Source organism: Manacus candei, unplaced genomic scaffold (assembly GCF_025592945.1).
Source record: "Manacus candei isolate 608988 ecotype Guabito, Panama unplaced genomic scaffold, ASM2559294v1 h1tg000033l, whole genome shotgun sequence".
NCBI lineage: Eukaryota > Metazoa > Chordata > Aves > Passeriformes > Pipridae > Manacus > Manacus candei.
The window spans coordinates 7964909-7990167 of NW_026138081.1; the positions used below are offsets into that span (position 1 = coordinate 7964909).

The following is a 25259-nucleotide window of genomic DNA, read 5'->3' on the forward strand; positions in this document are numbered from 1 at the left end:
AACTCTGGCTAACATATTAGAAAGTCATTACATGGGAACCAGGAGGAAGGTGATCAGATGGCAGAAACCATGTAAAAATCATTTAAAACCCCCACCTTTTCTCCTATCTAAGAATCTCAAACTGCTTTGCAAATATTGAATTCATTGATTCTCACTCAAGCAATGCCACTTGTCAGAGGAAGCATATCTGGAGCTGATCCAGGAGCTGGCAGCACCTTGCGCAATCCCTAGAGATAAATGCCTGCAAGAATTTCCCCTGTGCTTATTCAGATCCTAAGAAACAATGAGTTTGTCCCTTCTAGGACATATGCTGAGGTGCCCAAGCTCATTCCTAACATGTGAGTGTGGTGATCCACTTTTGCTAATTACCCAGCTGAGAAGAAGGGTTAATAACCGGGTGTAGAACTGTATTATATTGGCTATACTGTATCTGAAATGTGAACCAGTGTCCTTGTATGGGGTAGCTCTGAGGACATACCCTTTCATCAGTAGTTTGCAAATTTTGCAGCTTCTGTTAGGCTTTTTCTCCTTTGAGAACACTTGAAATAAAAAGTGGATGGATTTCTTAGTTTGAATCATAAAGAAGCACTGAAAAAGGAAAAAAACCCAAAGAACTGTTGAGGCACATATAAGATGGGTGGAAGCAGGAATGCTTTTCAAGAGCTCAGCAAAGAAATTTTAGCATAACATGACGTGTTAGAGAGAAGAGAGGATTTTAATTACACACTGAAAAAGTAATTTTTTGTCACAAAGGAGGCATAATTGTCTTTCCATCTGAAAATAAGGCCCTTTTGCTCTGTTCTCTTGAAAAAAAATTGGCCACATTACTTATATTGTTTTAAGTGAGGTTCTTCCATCTTTATCTGCCTTAACATCTATTTTGTCTGCTTGTTTATAGTCATTATAGGAAGTCTCTGAAGCGCTGTAGAAATAGAAGGATGCTCCTAAATGAGAGGAAATCAGTTGTTAAAAATGACAGTTGTCAAAAAGAATGATTTGGAGGACTGTTGTAACCACTTATGCAGGTGGAAATGTTTCTAGGAGTGTGAGGAAATGACTGTGTGTCACAGCCACGGGAAATGCTGATTTATTTATTGCCTTGGTCAGAAAAGCCTTTTGCAGATAAGTCTGAGCTAGAGACAGGTTTATGTAATGAGCCAGCAGGAAATCGCATTCCTTAGAAGAAGGAAATCACATTTATCTTCCAATAATAAATAGGAAGAGATCTCTGCAATCACAAAATTTTGAGAGACTTGTTTTATAGAAGATTAAGGTTGAGACATTCAAAGGGAACAAAGGAATTTAGGCACTTTCAATCTTCAAGATTTTTTGGAGGAAGGTAGTGTTTTTTATTTTTCCCCAACGGCAACCCGTACCTAACTCTTTGCCCTCTAAATCCTCTGGAAACGATTTTCAGCCATTGGTTTATCTCACAGTTATGATTTACAAAAGCTCAGATTATTGTTACTCATTTTCTCCTACAACTGTAAATGGAAAAACAAAGAAATCTATGTTTTTGAAGCAGAAGGCAAAAGCACCTCTTAAAGACTGGTACTTCAGGTTTATCCCATGGGAGTCCAGGACAACAGATATTCTCCACAGGACTTTTTTCTATGCGATGGCACCTCATGGGTGGTTACTAAGAGGATTGACTGTAACTTTGAGTAAGACTGACAGTATTTTGACAACTCCACCATGGTTCTTACCAGTGCATTTACTCTGTTCAGGAGACTTACTGTAGCTATGTTGTGGAGCTAAACTCAGCAGTTTCAGAGCAAGAGGTTTTGCAAGCATCTCACAGGCTGTATGAGTTTTCAGTGATTTATCCCTTTCTTTTCTGCTCTGATGAGCAATACACACTCAAAACAACAAAGCAAAAAGACAGTGAAATATAAAAAATGTTGATTTCTTTATCAGCAGAAGCTTATGTTGCAGATTTTCTTCTGCAGAATAGTGAGATGCTAAACCCAAATTTTACTAACTGTATTATTGTAGCATCCGGTTAGTTTGCACTTTTGAAACTTTTTTCCTACCAAAGGCTTATTCAGACTCCATTTTGTACTGTTCTTCTACAGATAGAATCCTCTCCCTGCTACCTGTTGACCGTAAGGATCATCCGGATGAGAAATCTCCAGCGAGTGGATGCCTGTAAGTATCTCCATTCTTAGTGGTGTCTTGGGATACAGGCAACATAATATTTTTTATAATTGTATAGCAACCTTTTCTTATTGTTTCTGAAATAACCTACTGTTTATGTAAACAAATTGTTACAAACCAGTCAGTCTGTGCTGCTTGCTGCTGTCTTTTTGAGTGTTATGTCTGTGCTTTCTGACTGGTTTCAAGATTTGAATGTCTTTCTGAGGATAAGTACTTTCTCTCAAAGAAAGGAGAGTTTCTGCTACAGGTAGATGAAAAAGACCACCCTGTGTGTTTTCAAAAACAAGAGGTGATTCTGGTAATGCTTTGTAGCACCTTGGGAAATGTGTCTGGAAGGAGAAAATCTTTTCATCCCCCTCAATCTTGGTTCTGACAAAGATGAAATGAACAGAAAGAAGGTTTCTACAATCATTACCACCAGGCTAAGCCATTATTAATTACCCTGAAATGACAGTCAAACAAACTGTGCTGACTGAGAGCTGGATGCTTTGTTCCTTCTAACACTAATACAGCAGCCTTGCAGTTGAGCAAGACTGTGAGTCACATGGCAGGAAAGTGGTGGGAAGTGAGTAAGCAGGAAAGGAAAACACCACTGAAGAACATGGACTATCCTCTTGCGCGGAGAGGGGTTTTACACAAAATAGACAAATTAACTGTTTGTTTTGTTTGAGTGAATACAACTATGTGACCACCTGGATGAAAGGATGTTGAAATTATCTCTTGATCCTTTTGTTTCTCCTGTTTCACTGTAAGCAGCAATAATTGGTTCCATAGTCTCTTGCACAGGAAAAATCAAGGAAGATTTTCTGAAAGATGAAGGTCCGGATTTACTATGCAGTACCATTCCCATCTTACCCTGTGATTATCACATGTTTTTCTGAAAGATGCATCAGAGGACTTCCCCATGTCACAGCTTCGAGTAAGAGAGATATCAACTGTATCTGAGGTCATATCACTGGGTCACAGTCTCTGCACCTCCCTCCTTGTCCATGGCGGTGGGACATGTGTGATGAAGCGACAGCACAGAAAGGTCTCTTCAAGGTCTCATCTTCTGTGTGTCAGGCAACAAGACAAATAATGAGGTTGTAGAAAGAGATTGAGCAAGCAGAACTGAGGCAATATTGCATTAAATACACAGCTGACTAGTTTGGCTGCATCTACTCATATAATTAAGGATTGCTTGATATGCTCTGTATCTCAAAGTACAATTAAGATGCAGCAATGATGAATCACACCAGTAGAACAGAGTGCTTTGCCAGCCAAGCAGGCAACAGTCATTGATCTCCAAGGATAAATCTAAAGTCATGGTAGTTATACAAAATTACTTTTAATGAATTTTAAAATTAGTAGCATTACTTCTAGGTTCTCCAAATACGTTCCAATACCTATTTTTGCAGTTTCAAATTTCTTCAAAGCATTATTATCTGCATGGAATTTCACAGATTGAAAAAAATAAATAAAAACACTTGAGGAAATGGAGTAACAAAAGGAGCTGTAGAAAGGGACCAAATACAATGACAGATCTGAAACAACTTTTACATCCAGAGGGACTAAGTAGGCTACAGTCCTAAAGACTAGAAGCAAAATTATTGAGGCGGTCATGGGAGCTGTTTCTTCAAAAAGAAATAGGGAAAGAAGGTGAATAAGGAGCAATCTTTCCCTGTTTTTCACAATGTGAGAATAAATGTGAGTGCTCATGAAAGTATCAAACAGCAAGTATAAAATAAATAACATACAAGGAAACTATGGAACTTACCTCCACAGGAATTTGTGGATGCTAAAATATGTATGTTCAACAAGAAATTATTCATGGAACATAAGTCTAGCAAGGGTTATTAAACATGGTATTCAAAATGAAAACTCTTGTTTGGAAATGCCAAAGTAAGGATCTCCCTGAAAGATGGAGGGTGGATCAGGTGCAGTACTGCTCTAGAATTACCTTTTTTTCTTCTCTGGAGCAAGGTGTACAAGGGCTATTACCTGGCAGTGAAGTGATTAAGAATTTCTTTTTAAATGTGAAAAGACCTCATTCTTTTTCTTCTGTCTCATCTCTGGATAAAAGCTAAACACTTCCAAATGAGACTTCCCAGTTTGAGAGAGACATATTCCTGGAAATGTGTAGACTTAATTTTGGAATTTCACAAGTAGCAGGCAGTTACAAGTGCTTTCTTAAGACAGAAGGAGGGCAGCCTTAAATGTTGTTCTTAAATCAACTCGGTCTATAAATGACATAAAGGCAAGTAACTTCCTTTGCAGGGAGAAGGTGCAAGTGAGACTCTGTGTTCCTCTTTCTGGTGTGCCTAAACAAGGCAAACTATGTAAGGCAGCCAGACTTGTCAGGCTGTCTAGACCTACCCTTACTGGGGAGATGTTTGGTATAAGCAGACCATGTTTTCAATGGTTAGCAGTCTCCTGCTGGTAACCTGTAGCAACATGCATCACCTGTGCATTGCACTGTTTCTTTGCTGTTGTGAATAGAAGAGACTATTTCAGTTGAAAGGAATCTACAACAATCACCTAATCAAACTGCCTGACCAATTCAGGGCTGACCAAATTAAAGCATATTACTAGAGGCATTGTCAAAATACATCTTCAACACTGACAGGCTTGGAACATTGACCACCCCTCTAGGAAGCCTGCTGCGGTGTTTGACCACCCTCTCAGTAAAGAAATGCTTCCTAATGTCCAGTCTAAACCTCCCCTGGTGCTGCTTTTGACCATTCCCATACACCCTGCCCCTGGACCCCAGGGAGAAGAGCTCAGCACCTCCCTCTCTGTGTCCCCTCTGCAGAAAGCTGTAGAAAGCAATGAAGTCATTCCTCAGCCTCCTTTTCACCAAACTAGACAATCCCCGAGTCCTCAGCTGCTCCTCACAGGACATTCATTCCAGCCCATTCACCAGCTTTGTTGCCCTCCTCTGAATGCATTCAAGGACTTTCACCTCCTTCTTCTTAAAATGTGGGTCTTTTGATGCTGCTTGTTGTTTATCTGTACCACAGCAGTGGTAAAACGTGGCTGTGTCTCCCAGACCTATGTGCAAAGTGGGCATGGGTGTCTGAAGTGAAAAGACACGCCTGGGAATCACGATTCTCAGGTAATCAGTCTGCAAAGCACACCATACAATCTGTGTGAGGGATAACAAATGCTATTGGGGCAATTTCTGTTGTTTCTACCTGTGGGCTTGAACACAGCAGGAAGGCAGCCTTTTCCTTCCTTTTGGGACTTGGTTTGGAGGGGAGGGAAGGGGAGGAGAAGGGAAGGGAAGAGCAGAAAGGGGAAGAGAGGGGAGATGAGGGGAGGGGAAGAGGAGAGGAGGAAACCTGAATACTGGAGGTGAAATGTCTGCTCAATTAATACAATCAGGAAGAAAGTAGAGGGAAGGAGACCAAGAGATAAAAGTGGTGGGAAGGTAGAACTAAAGCAGATAATATGACTCTAGACAAGTAAAGTGAAACTGCTGTCAGAACCTTTTTTTTTTAATCCAAAATAAGATACGGAATGTGGAAAAGGGCAGGAGAGGGAGAAGGCTAGCACTTACTGAATATTTTGGAAACAAACTTTTCCGTCAGAGGAATATTTTTTTGACTATGTAGGAATATATTGATTTCTCCACAACTTGAATCTGATAATTTTTTCATCATCTTAATCATCATCATCTTTTTTATTTTCACGTTAATTACTGTTAAGAACGGTGTAAGAGAGGTTTTCAAGGCACTGAAGTACTTTGCATAGCCTGTATGAAGAAACATTGCATTCCCCCAGCACAGAGTACATGGCATTTTTGGCTAGACCTGTTTGAGATATACCTTAATTTAGGTGCCTTTGAGAAATGGGATGTAAAATCCTTTATTAACCCTCTATCAGTGCATTTTGGGAGAGTCCCTCTCTTCCTGCACGTGGCAATTATTTACCATATAATGCCTAATTCAATGAGCTCCTTCTGGAGGAAGCCTCTGACATCTCATAGAGCAGCGGTGGTTCTGCAGCTGCTTTCACAAACCCTCACCAAGAAAATGACTGGAGGCAAAGCAGAGATGGAGACTTTTTGCAGTTGCTCTCAAAAGGTGGAGGAGGGTCCCAGGCCCCTATTATCAGACAGCAGTGGAGTGTGTGTGCATGCACATGTGAGCACAGGAAATCTTGTTGGCTGAGAAACTGAAATGGCTGACTAGAAGAGGAAATTCTCACCCTTTTCTTTTATATACAATATCACCGTTGTCTGCAACTCACGCAAGGAAGAATAGAAAGCACCTTCTGTTCTAGGTCATCTTATGGTCTGTACTTTTTCCATTACAGAAGGAAATCTTGAAAAGAGTGACGTTATAACAGGCATTTTTGTCTTTAAATAACTTTTTCTTGTTGTTGGTACCATAGAGTAACCTTTCCAGTGTCAAGCAGCACTTCCGACTTAGCCACATTCCCAACTATTTTGTCTCTTCCCTATCCAGTAAGCCAGGCTGATTGCTATGTCTCATTGTGGCTGCCAACTGCGACATGTGAAAAGTCACGCACTAAAACTGTGAGAAACTCCAACAATCCAGTGTGGAATGAAACCTTCTACTTCCGAATCCAGAGTCAGGTCAAGGTAAGGATCTAAAGTCATCTGCCTGATGCAACCTGAAGACTTTGTGTATCTATGCTCTAAACTGTTCCCAGGAATTGTTTAAGGGATGACTCATGATAAAGGACTTTTCAAACTGTATAACAACAGAGATAACCAAATTCTTATGTCTGATCGATGCTTCTGCTCAGGAGGGCCAGAAACTGAGCTCAGTACTGAAGTTTTAGGGAAACCAGAGACTTGTATGAGTCAGAGCAAGATAGATTCAGAATCCAGGAGTTAACTAAGTTGTTTTAGAGCTATAGCCAATATAGTATGGTACAGCAATTAAAATGAACCAGGCAAGAATGAATATTCTACTTAAAGTACATTTTTGCAAAGGAGGATGATACTTAATTTCTTAACTTTCTTCTCAAGAACATCCTCAACAATATTTCTTACCTAGAGCCAATGATGTCCAGACTGTAGAAACTATAAAAAAACCTTCTCTCTCTTTTTCCAGAATGTGCTGGAGCTGACAGTGTATGATGAGGATTTTGCTACTCCAGATGACCATCTCCTCTGTGCACTCTTTGATACAGCTAAACTTCCGATTGAAAGAACGGTGGTCCTGTACTTTAAGCCTAGCCCAAATGTGAGAGCAATTAAACAACTAAAGCAATCAAGAAACCAGTGGAGAGTTTTACAACACTTAAAAATATTTCTGAACCTGCCATAGATGACTTATCCCAATAATGAGTACTTGAATTGCCATTCAAAATATAAGCACAAAAAACGTTGTAAAAAATGAGAGCCTGAGACACTCTTCCAAATATTTTTATAAATTATTAAAGACCATAAGACTGAAACAGTGTGGTAGGTAGGGGAGCTGTTACTGTGAGCTACCTCTGAGCAAGACCAAGGCTATGCAACTGTTGAAGGCTGAATAATCTGTAATTTTTTTCCCCATGTAATTCATAATCAGTACCACTGCCCCTTTTCTTGTATCTACTTTCACCCCAAAAAGCAAAGATGAAGTTGCCATGCTGTGCATCCCACACTGAAAGGCTGATTCACTCTGTTTCTCAGTTTACCATCTATAAAATGGGGAAAAGAATCTTGATTCCCTTTGAGATCTAAGGATGAGATAAGCAAAATATCTCGCATGTAACTTCTTGCTACCATGTACAAATTGCTTCCAGTAACCAATCTAGGTCATTCACAACCAACTCATGCAGTTCAACACTGCCTTATGGGAGGTTACACAACACTAACTCTGAATCACTCACTATTACCAGTCTCTGTTTATTAGGTTAAAGTGATGGGTGTAAAATATCTTAAATTTCCAAGATAATAGCAAGTACAGTAAGTCATGGCAGGACAGTGCCAGGAATAGTTGGCAGAAAAAGATAGAATTCAGAATATAAAGGAAGCTACAAATTGTCTTTCTGCAGCAGCTTCACACTAAGAAATAGAACTACAGGTTGTTTTGATGATGCCTCAAGGAAGGAAGGAGGTGAGGAAGGAATCCTTAAACTATCTGGCTGAAATATTGATTCAGACCACTCAGTCTGAAATATATATCAGAGGCTATGCACTGCAACCAATCACTTCAATATTGCCCATCAGGGACCTGGGTTTAGACAAAGGAAAAACAATATGTAGCTATTTCATTTAATATCTTGTTCTTGCTTTCAGGCAAAGGAGGAGCTAGAGGTTGAATTCAAATTGGAGCCCGCGTAAGTGATATAGATATTATTTTAAAAATGCAAAAATCATTATATGATAAAGAAACAGTGTTAGAAGTCATGCTTTGTGGTATTTCTGTAAAAATGTGCCACCCTTCTCCTACATCATTACTGCAGTCCCCAACAACTGACTGATTAGCTTGTTCTGTAGCTTAGCTGCTTTCAAAGACACACCTACCAGTTACGCAGAGAGGTTGTGGATGTCCTGTCTCTAGAAGTGTTCAAGGCCAGGCTGGATGGAACTTTGAGCAACCTGGTCTAGTGGGTGTCCCTGCCCATGGCAGGGCGGTTGGTACTATGTGATATTTAAGGTCTCTTCCAACCCAAACCATTCTATAATTTTTTGATTTGTCTACCTGTGGACAGAATGCTTTCTGAGTGTGTGAGCATTAATGTCTATCAATTTTTCTTTGCCTGTTTCAGGTTATGTATAGTACAGACTCTTAGTGTTGAACCATTCCGGTTAGGTTTCCAGTGTATCTCTGATTCCTTCAATTTTCCCTTGCAGCACTGTTTGGGACCTAGTAATTCTGTTTTCTTTCTGCCCAACATAATGACAATATGTTGGAAACTCTAGTGTAAGGCCTTTCCTCCAGCATGGTCAGCCTGCCATCCATTTGAATGAGTATTTTTGTCTCTATGTTACAACAAGATAAATAAGGCATGGCTCCCTCATACTAGCAGAGAGCCAAGGCCAGAAGTCAAGTCACTCCACACCATCTCCTGACTTCACCTGAATGATTTGGAAAGCTTTTTTCCCCCCCATGTAATTGGTACCCGTTGTCCTGTGCCCCTTTGAAACAAGTTCCCCAAGGAAGTGGTCACATCACCAAACCTGCCAGAGTTCAAGAAGTGTTTGGACAATGCACTTAGGCACATGGTGGGATTCTTGGGGCAGTGCAGTGCCAGGAGTTGGACTCAGTGATCCTTGTGTGTCCCTTCCAACTCAGTATATTCTATGATTCTATAATTTACATACCAGCAAATACATATAACTGGTTTCCCATCAGGAATATGCTGGTGTATTAGCATGTTACAGCTGAAATACATTTATTTTACATGTTATAATGAGAAGAATTTGACTGCCTAACTGCAGATTCCATGTTTGGTGATCATGAGATTGAATTGCAAAAAGATAGCCATGATACATATTGCTCAGCTTTGGTACAGAGATGAGTCCCCTCAGAGCAGTGGTCAGTCCAAGCAAGCATGGAAAGGAGCTTGTTACACACCTGCTGGGGTCCTGCTTGTTACATACCTACTGGGGTCTCTCTGTCATTCTTCTAAGAGGGAAGAAAGGGCAACATCCTGGGCAAGGATGAGTGGAATTTGTTTGATCTAAAAAATACATGTTTTTCATTTTGTTTCTCAGTTCTGGTCCCCATGAAACCATTGCTACCAACGGAGTGCTGGTGGTACGTGTCTTTCCTAAGATATTTTCCTTAAGTGATTCCTGAACATAAAGGGGAAGGCAGGGTGGGGGTTAGAGAAACCCCTTCTTCCTCTTTCTTCCCTCTTCCTATTTAGATACTTTGAGAATGGAGTATTTAATTTACCTGTTTGTTGGTGATATTCCATTATTTCCTATTTATTGTATACTTCTACACACCACAGACTTTTCCTCTTGTGCCGGTACTTCAAAATAGGTACTGCTGTCTATCAGAGAACAATGGTAAAAATGCTGTGCAGCCACTTATTGACAACCTCTCTTGCCCTTTCCTACACTTGCAGATGAGCCAAGCTCTGTGGGTAAATTCTGCACTAAATATTAACCGATCATAATTGTATTATGTTAAAGAAGAGTGAGTGTCATAAACAAAAAAGAAACCAACACAAAACATTAATAGCAATCCTTCTTCAGAAAGCCCTCCCTCTACTACTGACTCTTGATCTCTCAGCAACACATCTTTCTTCTACATTTTTTCCCAGTTTAACCCATTGGATTTATGCTACTATCCTGAAAATGCTCCTGATTTTCTTCCTTTGTAAATTCCTCTCACTGTGTCCTTGTCACTGGAGGATGCATACATCTCCCTCCAAAGCTTTTCCGTTTCCTTAGTGGCTCATGGGAAAAAAGCCCAGAAATGTCAGGAAATCAAGAATTTCAGGTGACTAGACATGGCCAAAAGCTCAGGGATTCATAGCTCTCCATAATGAGAGTGAGATGTGATCTTTCTCACAGATTCCTGCACTCTGTCTTTCACAGTGTCGTGAACTTTGCTGCTTGGAAGTTGAAGTGGCAGAGAAGATGAAGCAAAAATCAAGTAAAGTTATTGTTTTATTATCTATTTACCAATAATTGCATGCTTAGTGATAAGGAAATGCCCCTTTCATATAATGTATTAGTGGAATAAATAGTACTTACAGTATTCAGTGAAGTTAATGCCAGGTAAACACATTAAGTTGTTATAGACTCCAGTGACTGCATCTAGATATATGTCAATTAGGCCTATTAGATCTGCATTGAAGTTGAAATACTGGTTCCATATCACAGTGAGAACATTCAGAGTCACCTTTCTATGAAAATAACATCTGCTTTGCTCCTTTCCCTCTCCTGCCAGCATTCCCTTTAGAGGGCTTCCCAATTGGTCCAAATTCTACGGCTCTGCTACCTGCACCCCACTTTTAATCAAACCAGCGCAATTTTCTGGTAAAATCATATTAACATTTCTCACAACCTGTTTTGCTACTTTAGAGAAAGAACTTTCCCTCACTGTGAAGGGCTCCTTTGAGGGGACACAGGATATCACGCTGGGCCCCAACGGAGTGGTCAACCCATCATGTCCCACCAAGTTCCACTACATCAAGTATGCGGAGCCAACACTGGATGTCATGTTGCCAAAGAAGAGGCGCTACCACCCAGTAAGTTTGAGTGGCCTCAGTGATGGAGTGATTATGAGTGTCTCTCAAGGAAGTGGGAGTGGGAAGAGAGGGTAAACTCATTACTGGTTTTGTCCTAAAGCATGTTGTTTTTCCAGTTGTCCTGTAAGTTCAGTACAGAGACGGGCTCCCCAGTCGTGATGCTGAATTCACTGCCCATGGGAAGGAAAACGACCATTGCAGAGGTAAGCATCACTTCTAGCTGTTGGGAATAAAAGGTCATGCAAGTAGAAACCATTCCCCATAATGTTGTCCCAGGTAGCTGCTAAGAGCATTCCGATTTTTTCTTGGAATTTGAACAAACAGGAGCTTTGTTTCTCCAGATGTTTTCTCCACAGAGGCTACTCTTTACTACTCTACTACTCTCCATTATGTGCCAGTAGTGCATATGGAGACCAACAAGGATGTCAGAAAATAAGATGCTTCGTTCAGTACATCTCTCAGCTTACCCAAAAACTCACTGATTCCTCTTTTGCCTAGGGTCCAAACTGAAAGCTGCTCCTTGAGCACAAGCTAGGAAAATGTCAATAAACCTGCCCTTAGACAACCATGTACTTCAAATGACAATATATTAAAATATACTGAAAATATCAGGCAGAGCATGGATTTTAAAGAACATAATGAGAATAATTCTTGAATAGGATCATTAAAACACGTTCTCGGAACAAAGCACTTTTTTGTCAGTTAATATGAAGATTGCAATAATGATTTTAAGACAGGATGAAGCCTTGGCAGAAGCAAATGCAGACTTGCAATCTCTTAACTGTGAGACTATGGCCAGGATGTCAAACATATGCTGTGTATTAAAACATAAAGAACAAGAAACACACAAAAAATGGTAATTTGGGATGCTGCAAAAAGCTTACGAGTAACACATGAAATGGGACCTTCTGCATGAGTCTGGGTAACCTCCTATACTAGGATTGTTAATGGTTTCTGCATCCTGGAGGGATTTGGGATTTGTAGGTAGGGATATTACACTAAGGGTAAGTGAATGCTTTTGGAAATATATGCCGAGAGCTCAGACGTTTAGCTTTGTGATTGCCAGACTTGCTGGGGTATAAATCAAGCTCTGACCCCAAGACAGAAAGGGATAAAAGAAATTTCTGTCTTATTAAAATTAAAAAATTACAGTACATGCTCTTGTTTTCCAGGAGAAAAGATTTGACTTAAATGTGACAGCACAAACCTGGTAAGAGATCTCCTATTTTTAAAGACTTGGTTCATCAATTTTGTTATTGTTTTAGCCACATAGAAATGACAGAAGCCAGCACTCTCAGTCTGAAAACTAGAATGAGGTTATAATAAAACATAAAATACATGCACAATATATTATACATAATTAGCCTTAGGAAGATTTGGTGTTAGTCAATAAACATTGATAAGCATGTGTTTATTTTAGCATTATCCCTCTCCTTCTGACCACAAAATATTGTTTTTGGTCAATGTCAGTCTCTGAAATTCACAAAAAGAACAAAGCAATCTGAAAAACCCAAACAAGAATAGACATGAGTAAACATTTAACTTGATAAGAAATTATGAATTGTTTTTTGCTTAACTGTCAATATTCAGTAGCAACAAACCTTGTATTCTGTTATGTCCAGTTATACTATATAATGATAAGGTAAACAATACGGATTGTGATTTGACATCTATAGATGTGCTCATTAATACTCATCAGTAAACATGAAGATATTTCTTGTAACACACAGAACTGGGCAAACGGATGTTTCTCTGTGTGTGCCTGTTTAAGAAATAAAAGGGGAAAATGAGCTAATTTTGAATTCAAACAGTGTTTTCTACCATTTGTTTCAGAAAGGCAAGTGATCAATGACAACAGGAAAACCAGTGTTGTTCCAGGACAGGAAAAACACTTCCTGCTGATTTATTTTACTTTCAGAGAACTTTAAAAACAATTTGTTTGCATCTTGATTTACAATGGAGAAAGGCTTTTGCAGCTCCACCTAACTCAATTCCCCTTGTATATCTTCATTTACAGATAAGGTTATAATAATCTGGCTGATTTTATCCAAATCTGATGGTGAAGAAAACTCATTACTAGTTTAATTGGAATTATGGACACAGTAGAAGTGATAATTCTGGCACTGAAAGAAAAAGAAAGCCCCTGCCATTTGACAGTGCCTGGCCAGGGCTAGCTGGCCAGCCAGTCAGTCCATGGGTAGCTCTGACCTGACCATAACCCCATATCTTGCCCGTTGATGGCTTGTAGGTGCAGGAGAGGAAGAGCACAAATGCCCAGGAAAATAAACTGCAACAGTGGGGAGTTGAGGAATGACTAACTAAATTTCAGAAGAGACACCAATGAAATCTCCTCTGAGAAATATTGTGCCTTGAGTCAAGGTTGATGTGAAATAGAACTTCCAGCACTGACCTGTGACACAGTTTGTGCAAGTGCGGACACAACAGAGTATCGAGCGTGAAATGCTGCCCCACTAAACTCAGTGACCCGCCTACGCTCATCCGGGGGCTGGATGTCACCGAGGCTCCTTCAGCAAGCCAAGTTCCGCAGCCACTGTTCCTAGCGATGCTCACCGCTAGAGGGGGAAGTGTTCCCACTACGGTTATTTAAAAGGAGAATTTTCCTTCGCGTTGGAAACGCCAACATTTGAAAATTGGGATTTATTTTAGATTTAAAATGAGAAAATAACATGTGAAATGGGAATCAATACACTCCCTTTTGACCACTGGAATAGATTTTCTAAACTTGTCACTGTTTTAGTTTTAGAATATTTATTGTAATATTTTGTTTTATTCGTAAGTATTGTACATTGTTTCTTCATCATTTAGTAATAACGGAGTATAATGTTACTAGTTAGGCTTACTAATTGATATAAGTTTCTTAATTAAAAAAAAAAAATTGAGAATAATCTCTCTTACTCCTGTCAAGTTGCATCACCCTGTTTGAAGAGAAGGGTGATGTAGTCCATCTTTAGTGAAAGTCCTACGATTGATGTGTGTTAATACTTAATATATATGTCTGGTTTTATCTTAGTAATTGTTCATGCCACCAAGACCTGGACATGCGCTTTGGGTTTGACTTGTGTTCAGAAGAGAGGGCTTTCCTGGGGAAAAGAAAGAGATATGTAGCAAGTGCCCTCAAAACTGTGTTTCACCTACCACAGGAACTGCAGGATCAAGAGGTATGTTTGTGTTGAGGGGGTAGAACTTGAATCCCTAGTGCCTTCATGTACGCTTCTAAATGAGTGATCAGCAAAATGGGCCGCATGCATCTGTTATGCAGGTACCAGGTTGTCCATATGTCTTAAGTACATTTTACTTGTACTGCTGAGGTTTGTTATTGCAAGAATCACTAGTTGCAGTAATTTCATCCTTCATTACCGTCAATTTGGAATTTGTCATATTTGAGGTGTGTTCGTTCCTGCCATGCTATGCTATTACTGGCTTGGTTCAGAAAGGCTGAATATATCACACAGCAAAGATTTCTTCCCTTGTTCAAATTTCACTAGTTTGTAGGAGTTTAGGGCAAACATCTCTGAGCGCTTCTTATATCTTCTTATATCTTGCAGTTTTGAAATTTCTTAAAATAAATATAATTTATTTGAGAGTAACTTCATGATACTGAAGAATAACGACATTGAAGAGGGTAACATAACAACAGTGGCTGTGAACAGAGTGTATTTCTTCATGGGATTGGAATGGAGATTTTCATACAGTAGTAGTCAATGTGTGAAATAAGAAAAAAAGTGGTGAAGGAGTGGGAGATGTAGAGAAAATACATTGTTCCTTCTACAGAAGGGTTTCTTCTTATTAATCTGTGCCCCTGTTTGCCCTAGAGATGGGCAAGAACCCAGATTTGGGTTAATATCCGAACCCATGTTTATCCAAAGGGAAGCAACAGTAGCAGTCATTGCTTGGTTTTGGAGTCCATCCTTTGAAAATGCATCTGGGCTCTGTGATCAGGACCTGGGTGGAGTGTGGTGACCAGGCCTCAGTGCAGTTTGGGATGCAATGTTGAATGCTGTTAGTGTGAATGTCCCATCCTCCCTCTGCCCTACAGGTCCCCGTTGTGGCTATCATCACGACAGGTGGAGGACTGAAGTCAATGACAGGATTGTATGGCAGCCTCATGGGACTCAAGAAATTAAATCTCTTGGACTGTGTAACATATATCAGTGGGCTGTCCGGCACCACATGGTAAACCAACTCAAGCAGGAGGCTTGACCAGGCCGTTTGAGGGTGGCACTGCTGCAGAGAGTAGCTTTAAAAGTGGACAAGATCAGATTTTCTTCAAACATCATAGAAACAAGCTGTTTCTCAGTAACAGGCCATTAAATATTACCTTGATTTGATGAACTCTTGTTTTTATAAAGAGTTCTTTACTGCACTTATCAACTCCATGTTTGCAGCAGTTAAATGTGCATATGACAACTACACTTGTAAAAGTGTTTTCTAATTAAGTAGTTACCGTGGGTGTAACTGTGGATGGCCATAGCATCATGCCTCTTCATTTCTCCACTGATGTCCCAGCTGTTATGGTTCCCATTAACTTCTGAGACTTGTCCTGACTTCTAGCTAGTCATGTGGAAAAAACGGCAGGATAGTGCACACTTATCAGTGCAACCTGCCAGTTTGTGAAAGGACTAGATTCTCCTGGGCAGTGTTATTCCCTGCTCATAGGACCTACAGCTGCCTAATATGTGATTATCTCATACAAAGGAGGCTGGTAAAATAGAGGACAGTGTTTATAAAGGATAGCGATATCATAAGGTATCATAAGATTAACACTAAGTGAATCAAAGCCAAGAGAGAGCAGCTGGTGGCTTCTGCCAGTTCTACTTAAAAAACAGGTCAAGAATATAAAAAAACACACCTTATTCTTCAGGACCATCTTTAAAAACAGTCACAGAAACTCTAGAATGTTCATTCTGCTAGATGGAGCAGCAAAAACAGAGTATGTACAAGCAGGAGTGAATCCCTGAATGTAAACCTCTGTTCCTTTTGACTTTTGCTGTCTGTATTATCTTTCTCCAGGACCATGGCCAACTTATACAGAGATGCCTACTGGTCACAGAAGGACCTGGACTCGCATATTGGTGAAGCCCAGAAACAAGCAACTAAATGCAAGATGGGCTGTTTCTCTATGGATCGCATGAAGTACTACAACAAGCAGCTTTGTCAGCGGAAAGAAGAGGGATACAGGACATCATTTATAGATCTTTGGGGTCTCATGATTGAGTACTTACTAAATGATGGGGTATGATGCATATTCATTTCAATCATGTGTTTTTCCCTTAGTGGATAGAGAGGAAACTAGTCCATCATTTCAGAGAATGTACCTCAATATAGTATCATTCTCCACGTTAAAGAAATACCAGATTTTTTGATTTCCTTTATTAGTTTACCTAGGGATAAATGCATTCTATATGTTAATAAATTAGGTTCTGGATGCAGCCATTTGAACTCTGGCTGATATTTAATTAGAAGTGAAGGCAATTTCAGGAAGTCTGTCTAAGATGCAAATTACTCGTGCAGAAAGAGTTCAAAATACAAGTCTGAAACAACTGGAGTTCTTGGTGAACTGCATACACTGGCAGGTAACTTGATCTGCAAGTACACTGGAGGCAAGTACATATTTTGCTTTTACTGAGAAGCACTATTCATATGGTTTAAGTGATACTAATTTTTAGAAGTAATTACAAATTTGCTTTTCTGTAACTGGAAGTGGTTTCTACCATTACGGTAACAACAGTCCACTCTCTCTTCTTCCTATCTGGATCACAATTCAAAGATATGTGCTTTGGCAGTTGGAAATTGAAAAAAGGTGAGTGGTTGAGGATTGGGCAGTAGTGTCCTCCAGTGGAGGCAGAAATGCTGCAGTCATTCAACCATTCATTTGTGTTTGTTTATTTATTTTTATATAAGCACATATATAGCATTATATATATGTAAACAGAAAAATACCTACAGAGAGGAACACTTGGTATCAAACAAAAGTATAAGCTAGATAGATGCCTCCCTTTTACTCTCAGCTAGATGAGATCCCCCTCACAATCTAGCCAAGCATTTTTCCCTTTGAACAGTGCTTACTATAGGTGTGTAACCATTAACCTCTCGCTAATCTTCCAAAACTAGCTGCTCTTAAATTTTTCAGTAGTTCATGACATATGTTTTCTATAAACCTCTTCAATGAGAATATGCTTTTTCAGAAAAGAAGCTGAGTGGGATGCAAATAATGCCAAATTCCAGTCCCCTTGCAAGGTTGGATTGAGATTGCTGTTGTGTAGTAAGAAAGGAAACTGAAATATCAACATATTCAAGGGCTTCTTTCAGATTCAGAAGAACAAGGATGGCTTACTACACTCCTCAGCCTAAGGAGCAGCTTACCTCTCCTCCTACTTGTCAGGGAAATACTTTCTAGGATGTACAGACGTATGCAGAAATAGTTTTCTCTCTCCTCTTTTTTACCTTTCAAAACTAGAAAGACCCTCACAAACTCTCAGAGCAGCAAGAAGCACTCTGTGATGGCCAGAACCCACTGCCCATCTATGTGGCAGTCAGCGTCCGGGACAGTTACAGCACCAATGATTTCAAAGGTAAGGATGGTGGTTCAGACTATGTGAGGCTAAAACTGGCATCTCAGTTCCTGTGATTTCCTCTTCTCTGCTTGGTAGCACTTGGAGAAAACAATTGTGGTGTGTTCTTCTGCTTTTTGGAGAAAATAACCTTCACTTCCATGCCTTACAGTTTTAATACAAGGGGTTTGGGGAGCAACATTCACTGTCTAGACATACACTGTAGAAATTCTGCCAGAAATGCCATTTTTGAAATATTATTGGACCTACCTAGAATGAGGACTATTGGAATTATCTGAGAATTGTTTTTTCTTAATTCCCAGTTATAGTTTCGATATGAATAATGACCACATAGTTATGATAAAGTTTGGGAAGGTTTCCAACCTACTCCCTACTAAATCTGTTTCTTCTCTCCTTGTTTTGGCTATTATTTTTTCCATGAGGGGAAATAGATGAGGAGAAGAAGCAGAACAAAAATTAAGATCAAATTTTGTTATGGTTGAGGTGAAAAATTGAACCACTTCTGAATGAAAAGGAAATTATGGTCTACGCCATTTCTGTCCCTGTTTTCATTCACACTGCAGTTATATCGGACAACTGCGCTTCATTTGGAGAGGATATCCAATAAAGTCAAGGACTAGTTTCCTCTTCCTTGGTACAGCACATAAAGAGTAGAATTGGTCTCTTATAAAAATACAGTTTCTGAAGAGCTGAGTACCTGTCTTTGTACCTAAACAAATTATTTAAAGGAAGTTAAATTGACTGTATCGGTAACAGTGGAAGTACTGTCACCTAGATGTGGTGTATGGAAAGGCAGAGCAAAACCTTGTACATGCTGGAAAACCCACAGAATGTGTAAGATCTGGAGACTTGCCTTGCTTCCAGTGTGCACTTTTTGCCTTAGGCAACACCATCATTAACAGTAAACTGCTCCTGCCTCCCCATTGCCACTGAGTCTGAGCTCAGCTGCCTGTCCTGGAGAGGGTCATTTATAAATGAGGCTTTGAAAATTCAACATAGTAAACACACAGTAAATGCATAGTAATCAACTTATACCCTAGCTGCCCCTCTCTCCACACCCATGTGGGAGCCCTCTAAGTGTCCCATTGTGGCTGCATTACAGAATGGGTGGAGTTCACCCCCTATGAGGTGGGACTTCTGAAGTACGGCGCATTCGTTCGCACAGAGAATTTTGGAAGTGAGTTCTTCATGGGACGCTTGTTAAAAAAGCTCCCTGAATCCCGCATCTGCTACCTTCAAGGTAATGTATTGCATTGTCCTGTCACAGAAGCACTTTGGAGGGATGCAACGCTGTTAACCAGAGGGTAGATATTTCTGTTCTAACATACTGAGGACTGCTATGATATTGCCTGCTAGGAAATGGGAACGGTAGTCTGTCCAAAAAAGTACAGTAAAAAACCTGAAGTCTTATTTCAGTTTCTTGTCACTGTCTTGGTAGATGAGATATCTGTGTCTTTGAGATGGAATAGATGAGGCTCCTAAATTCTTTCCTTGTAAGGAATATTTCCCACTTCTTTGGTTATTCTTCTGATTCCTCTCTGAATGCACTCCAACTTAAGACCAATTGTGGTAGTCAGATTTAAATTTAAAATGACAGATGAAATGATGGCACTGTGTTTTGTCAATAAAGCCACCAGTGCCCCAGTGGGGAAGCAGAGAGGGGCAATCCTGGGTGGAGAAAAGAGTGCACAGTGGAGCTAGAGTCCACTGCATCTGTGAGCCTTTACAAGCTGCGGTGTGAGATCTTGTCATATAAACCAAACATCTGAAGACCCAGTTCATTCCACTTTGAAAAAATTCAGGGTGTGTGGAAGGTGATCAAAATATGCGAAGAAAAAAAAAACTGGAGTAAGAAAGATAGGAATGGAAAGGATATGTTTGTGATGTTTGTGTCATATAAACTTTTATTTTGTCTCTTGAGTGAGTCATGTCTTTTCTCCTTTACTTGTCTCACATTCTTTTCTCTCTTTACCATGTAGCAGAACCATGCAGTTGGTTAGGCTCAAAGCTAATGGTAGCATGACCTGGAATAATGCCATAGAAAGAGGAATTTAACAGTGTGAAACTTCAGATATATTTGTATTAAGCCCATTCAAAAATGAAGCCAGGAGGTCAAAATAGAAGGAAAAATGCATTTTCTTGTTAGAATGTGTCCTTGTGTTCACTAATTCCTTTTACAGGTATGTGGAGCAGTATATTTTCTGTGAACCTGTTACAAATATGGGGACTTTCCCACAGTTCAGAGGACTTCTGGAAGAGATGGACACAAGACAGAATAGAAGAAGTTGGTGAGAAATTATTAAGCCTTTCATTTATGGACATTTAGGCATTTACTCTTCTGGATAACTTTTGGCATCATCGTTTCAACTATGTTGAACCTAGTATCATAGGATCTTCCTAAGAGATAGCAACTTCTCCTCATGCTTTATAGACTAATAGGGGGTAATGAGAGAAAGGCTCCTGTAATCAAAAGACTTACTAAAGCTCTACTGATTCCTTAAAAAGAAGTTTTAGAGGGGTCAGACATTTCTCAAGAAGTGTTTTGGCATTGTCCACTCTCAGCTATACAGAACCAAGAACCAGTGGCAGAAAATATGGTTATTTTTACTGCCTGTGCAGAAAATAAACCTGAATATCAATTGGTGTAAATAATATTTCCTGGGTTTTTATTTTATTATTCAGTAGAGTAATTAGTGCATTGGATTCATCCGGGCACAAAGATAAATAAGGCCCAGAGGGTATTTTCCGAAGCAATATAGAAACCATGATTTTATTGCTAAATCATTTAATATGTTAGTAACTATAATTACAGACATCCTGAAAAATACAGAAATACATCTGTGCAATCATAGAAACCACCAAGTCTCTCCTGCTGCATTGTCAGCCTCTTGGTCCAGCAAAGCAGGTTGTGATTTCAAAAAACCACACCTCTTGCTGAAGTACGACAGGTACCCACCCTAAAAATTAGACATAGTTTCTGGATATGAATGCATGCCCCAGGTTTTCCTGCTCTCACTCTGCTGATTAAGCACATGCTCATGCTGCCCGGAGTGAATATCAGGTAGCAGCTGTCACTGTTGCAATAGACCCTGTTGTTGCCCATCTGACTGAGGAGTAGCATATGCGTCAGCCCCATTTTCTCCATGCTTACCTTTGATTCTGATACCTTCCTGTGAGGACATGTAACTTTCCTTCTGACAGAACATTCTCTGAATTTCTTAGTTCCCAAGGTGTCTCTTTTCCAGGACAAAAGACTGTTTCTGATGAACTGTCTTTAGGCCAAAGCTTAAGACCATCAGCAGAGCTTTGTTCAGCAGCCACTCCTTTCCTTTGGAATAGGTTGTGTGTATGCAGTGAATCATCCCAGAACAGACCTTGTACACCAGGGCAGCCAGAAATGAACATTATTTAACAAGCACTTCACCAGCTTTTCTGCCCTCCTCTAGATGAAGACCCCGTGTTGCCCACAAGGCCCCATGAGCTGAGGACTCGCATGTACACTCCTCCTGGCCCCTTGTCCAGTGCCCTACGGGGAGCATTGACAGATCGTTTCTCCGTCGCCCAGCACCACAATTTCCTGAAGGGCTACCAGCTGCATAACAACTACATGGAGAATGAGCACTTTTGTCAATGGAAAGGTGATGGGGACTGGCATAATTTTCGGGTAATTTCAGGGTGGACAATTTAGGAAAGAAGCCTGTCAGGCTTGGCAGTGGAAAAGAACCTCCTGAGAGAATGCTTATTTTCTGAACAGAAATAAGATACTAAGGCTTCAGTGTTGCCACTCTTTTTAAACGTATGTGTTTATTTGCTTGGCTGAGCCCTTTGCAGTCCAGACTGATAGGGTAGGCTTGCGGCTGGCAGAATCAAATTTAAAGTGGCAGAGAGCAGAGTGAACATGGGAGAAAGCTTAATTTGGCAAGACTATGCCTCTAACTTCAAATGCAACTGGAATATCCAAGAAAATGTCACCTACGAGAGAAAGCGAGAAAGGAATGGGACTTCGTAGTCCAAAGAAGAGGGGACTGAGGGGGAGGCACAAATCCAAATGTACAAAGGATTGAGAATATTGTGTTCTCCAAATCAGTGATAGATAAGAGATGAAACAATGATTGAAATTAAGCAAGGCAGATTTAGGTTAATCATTAGATGTAGCTTACTTGCACTAACGAGTATGACATGCTAGTGGAATATATTGCCTGGAAACTCAACACAGAAGATTTTTTAGAACAGGAGTTTAGGCATTTTGCAGTCCTACTTGCACTTGTTTGACAGTCCAGTAGTATGGCAATTAAATTGAACCAGGCCTCTGGGATGGTCAGTTCCACTTTACACTTTTTTTTTTTCCAGTCAAAATACCTGCAGATCAATTCTTATTCTGAGAAATATTTTCCTTTTAGACACTGTGCTAGACTCACGTCCCAACCAGCTGGTGCAAAATCCTGATCAACTGGGCATGATAGATGCTGGATTTTTCATCAATACCAGCAGTGCACCCCTTTTAAGGCCACAGAGGGAAGTAGATGTCATCATATATCTAAGTTATACAACTGGATCACATACATCGGTGAGGACATTCTTGTTACCATGTGTTGTGTTTCCTTTTACTTGTAAATGTCCAGCCTGTAACATTTAGAACTGCTGGTTATTTCAACTCTTCAGTTTTTGATGTCTGCATTCCCCTGTTTTTCACCGTAGGGATTAATGTTCTTATTTCTTCCTGTCACTCCTGGAATCCTTCTTTCTGGTTTATGAATACATCAAATTATTCAAGAGAACATCAGCATGGTCTCTTCCAGATGATGGAAAGAGCCTCTTCTGTTTTATGCTGACTCAAGCAGGTTTCCAGACCCTGCACAGGAATATTCATAAAGATGAGGAAGTGATTTCTTCTGACTTAAATTAGAATATAAAAAGGGTTAAATGGATATCAGAAGCAGATAATTTCTGAGCTGACAAAGAAGATGCTACAAGTAAAATTCAGTGACAAGCATCTTCCTGCAGAAACCCCAGTTTCATGGAGATGAAGTAAATTAGCTATCCATAAGGGCTTGCAGTAAAGAAGTTTGGGCCTTTATATGTCAGAAACTGAGGTTAATTGGAAACTCATTATTAGCCATCTTGGCCTACCTAAATGGAATTTCTTTTTCTGAATGAGAACAGCTGCACTACCCCTAATAAGCTGTATGTTGCATGAGACATATAATTAATGAAGTTTAATTTCAATCTCATTCATTGTCAGATAAAATTTAGGAAGAAAGTTTGCTAGAGTTTTAAACATTTTAGGAGAAAATTTTTCTGCTTGATAGTGTCCACTATTAGATGGTGCAGAGTAAATAACACAGTACATATTAGGACGTGGTATTTTACTAAACATTTCAGGGAAAAGATACAGTATAGCCTAGAACTTCAGACTTTCTCAGTAAACTGTCAATCTCAATTAACACTGTGCCTGCACAGGCAGAGACATAATTGCGCATTTAAAATTAACTTTCTGATCTTCTGGCTTCCAGGTACATAATAAGATGCCTAAAAGATTTTCTTGCTGTCATTTTCTTTTCTAGTTAATTCTATACAATATATTAAACATAGGCTCTTTTATTTGCTAAAACTCATGCTTTACCCTAAACGTCTGCAAATTGCTTCAATTTTTTGAAAAAAGCATTGTCCTTGATGAATTCTCCAACTCTGAAGTTTTGTTTACATCTTGTGATTAGAAATGTTGTTACTATCTTCTGTACTTATGTATGGAATAACTTTTGATAAGAAAGAGCTCACCCAATGGATCTGAGTCACTAAACCTTAATACTAGATGACAATTTGGGGCCTTTAGACAACAAAGTTGAATTTCATTGCTGACCATGTCTGTGATCCTCCAGTCTCTAGATAAGGCGTGTAAATACTACTCAGAGCAGAAAATCCCATTCCCAAAAATTTCTTTGACTGACGAAGATAAGAAAAATCTGAAGGAGTGCTACCTCTTCCATGATTCAGATTTGCCAGGATGTCCGATTGTGATTTTTCTTCCCCTCGTGAATGATACTTTCCAAGAGTACAAAGCACCTGGTAAGTTACAAGTAGTGGCAAAGCATTAAAAAAAAAAGACAACACTGCCTGCTTCCCTGACTCACACGGAGCCTTTTTCTTTGTTGCTGGCTATCTTTACTGACTGGGTTAATGGGGGGCCTGTCACTCTTTTTCTTCCAGGCCACCTGCTTTGCATTCCTCTTCTTTAGCACGGATTACTAGAATGCATTTGTTCTGTTCCTTGGCAGCAGGGAGGTTAAGTCTAAAATTCTGCTTTTGTGGAATTCGGGCAACACAGGAAATGGAAAGAAAAAGATGGATCCTGCTGGCATCCATCCAACCACATTTGGGATCACAGGAACTCTAAGTTTCCATATGTTTCTATTGATCCTTTCTTATTTAAATTCTATTCTCTTGCTAGCAACTTCTTCCTCAGTTGAGCTTCATAGAAATCCCAGCTGCTCAGAATAAGACCTGAAGTGCACCAGGAGTGGTTTTTGAAGTGCCCTTTCAGGCTGACATCCTTGCTGGATCCATGGCTTTAACGAGACAGATGTTTAGGAGTAAGCTGTAGATAACCATTACAATGCAATCCCTCACTTCTCCCTTCTGCCCTCACTTCAGGCCCACAACATTCTCTTGACTAGGGGTGGGTATACATGACTTACATTGTTTGTGCATTTAAACCCTATGAATTTTCTTCTGGAGAAAAGTCCCCTCTGAGTTTTTGTGGGCAGCCTGACACTGACTGAGATGAACATTATGTTACAGCAACAACAACTCTTTCTCTCCAGGTGTCAAGCGCTGTTGCTCAGAGATGGAGGGAGGACAACTTGATTTGACCAGCTGCTGTTCCCCTTACTGCATGTTCTCGGTCAGGTACACCGATGACAATTACCGCAAGCTGCTGAATCTCAGCGAATACAATATCCTGAACAACTCTCAGATGATTATGCAGGCCTTGCAGATAGCAATGCAAAGGAGAAGGCAGAAGATGTGCTGATCACCCATCCAACTGCCCTTATCTTCTCAGAGGGGTTTTTCATAGCTTTTTCAACACTGGCCATTCTGCACCACAGAAAGAAACTACCCCAGGTGGTGCAGTGGTTTGTTGAGAGTTTTTTTTATTCCAAGAAGTGGCATCTATAGGCAAAGATATTGCCTGAGAAATTTTTACATATGTTCTGTTCTCTGAAGTAAGATTGTCTGTAGAACATTCTTTATTGAAAATACTTGTTAGATTTTAAAAATAGAGTGTTTTAGGCCTAACTGATTATAGCATGTGACATAAAGGAAAATAATTTTTTACCACCAGAGTGCTGCAGTTATGCA

General features: G+C 39.9%; 1 protein-coding gene across 1 annotated transcript; it reads left to right on the plus strand.

The window, feature by feature from the left end:
• Positions 1 to 2075: 2075 nt before the first annotated feature.
• On the plus strand, positions 2076 to 24930 carry LOC127472923 (cytosolic phospholipase A2 epsilon-like). Its single transcript, XM_051791857.1, has 19 exons — positions 2076 to 2148; positions 6606 to 6742; positions 7221 to 7352; positions 8396 to 8436; positions 9818 to 9860; positions 10652 to 10709; positions 11141 to 11307; positions 11424 to 11510; positions 12480 to 12517; positions 14339 to 14486; positions 15365 to 15501; positions 16339 to 16561; positions 17786 to 17900; positions 19003 to 19140; positions 20081 to 20188; positions 21347 to 21538; positions 22301 to 22467; positions 23780 to 23966; positions 24722 to 24930. The coding sequence occupies exons 1-19, from the start codon at positions 2121 to 2123 to the stop codon at positions 24928 to 24930; spliced, it is 2355 nt and encodes a 784-aa protein (XP_051647817.1). The 5' UTR covers positions 2076 to 2120.
• Positions 24931 to 25259: the final 329 nt, after the last annotated feature.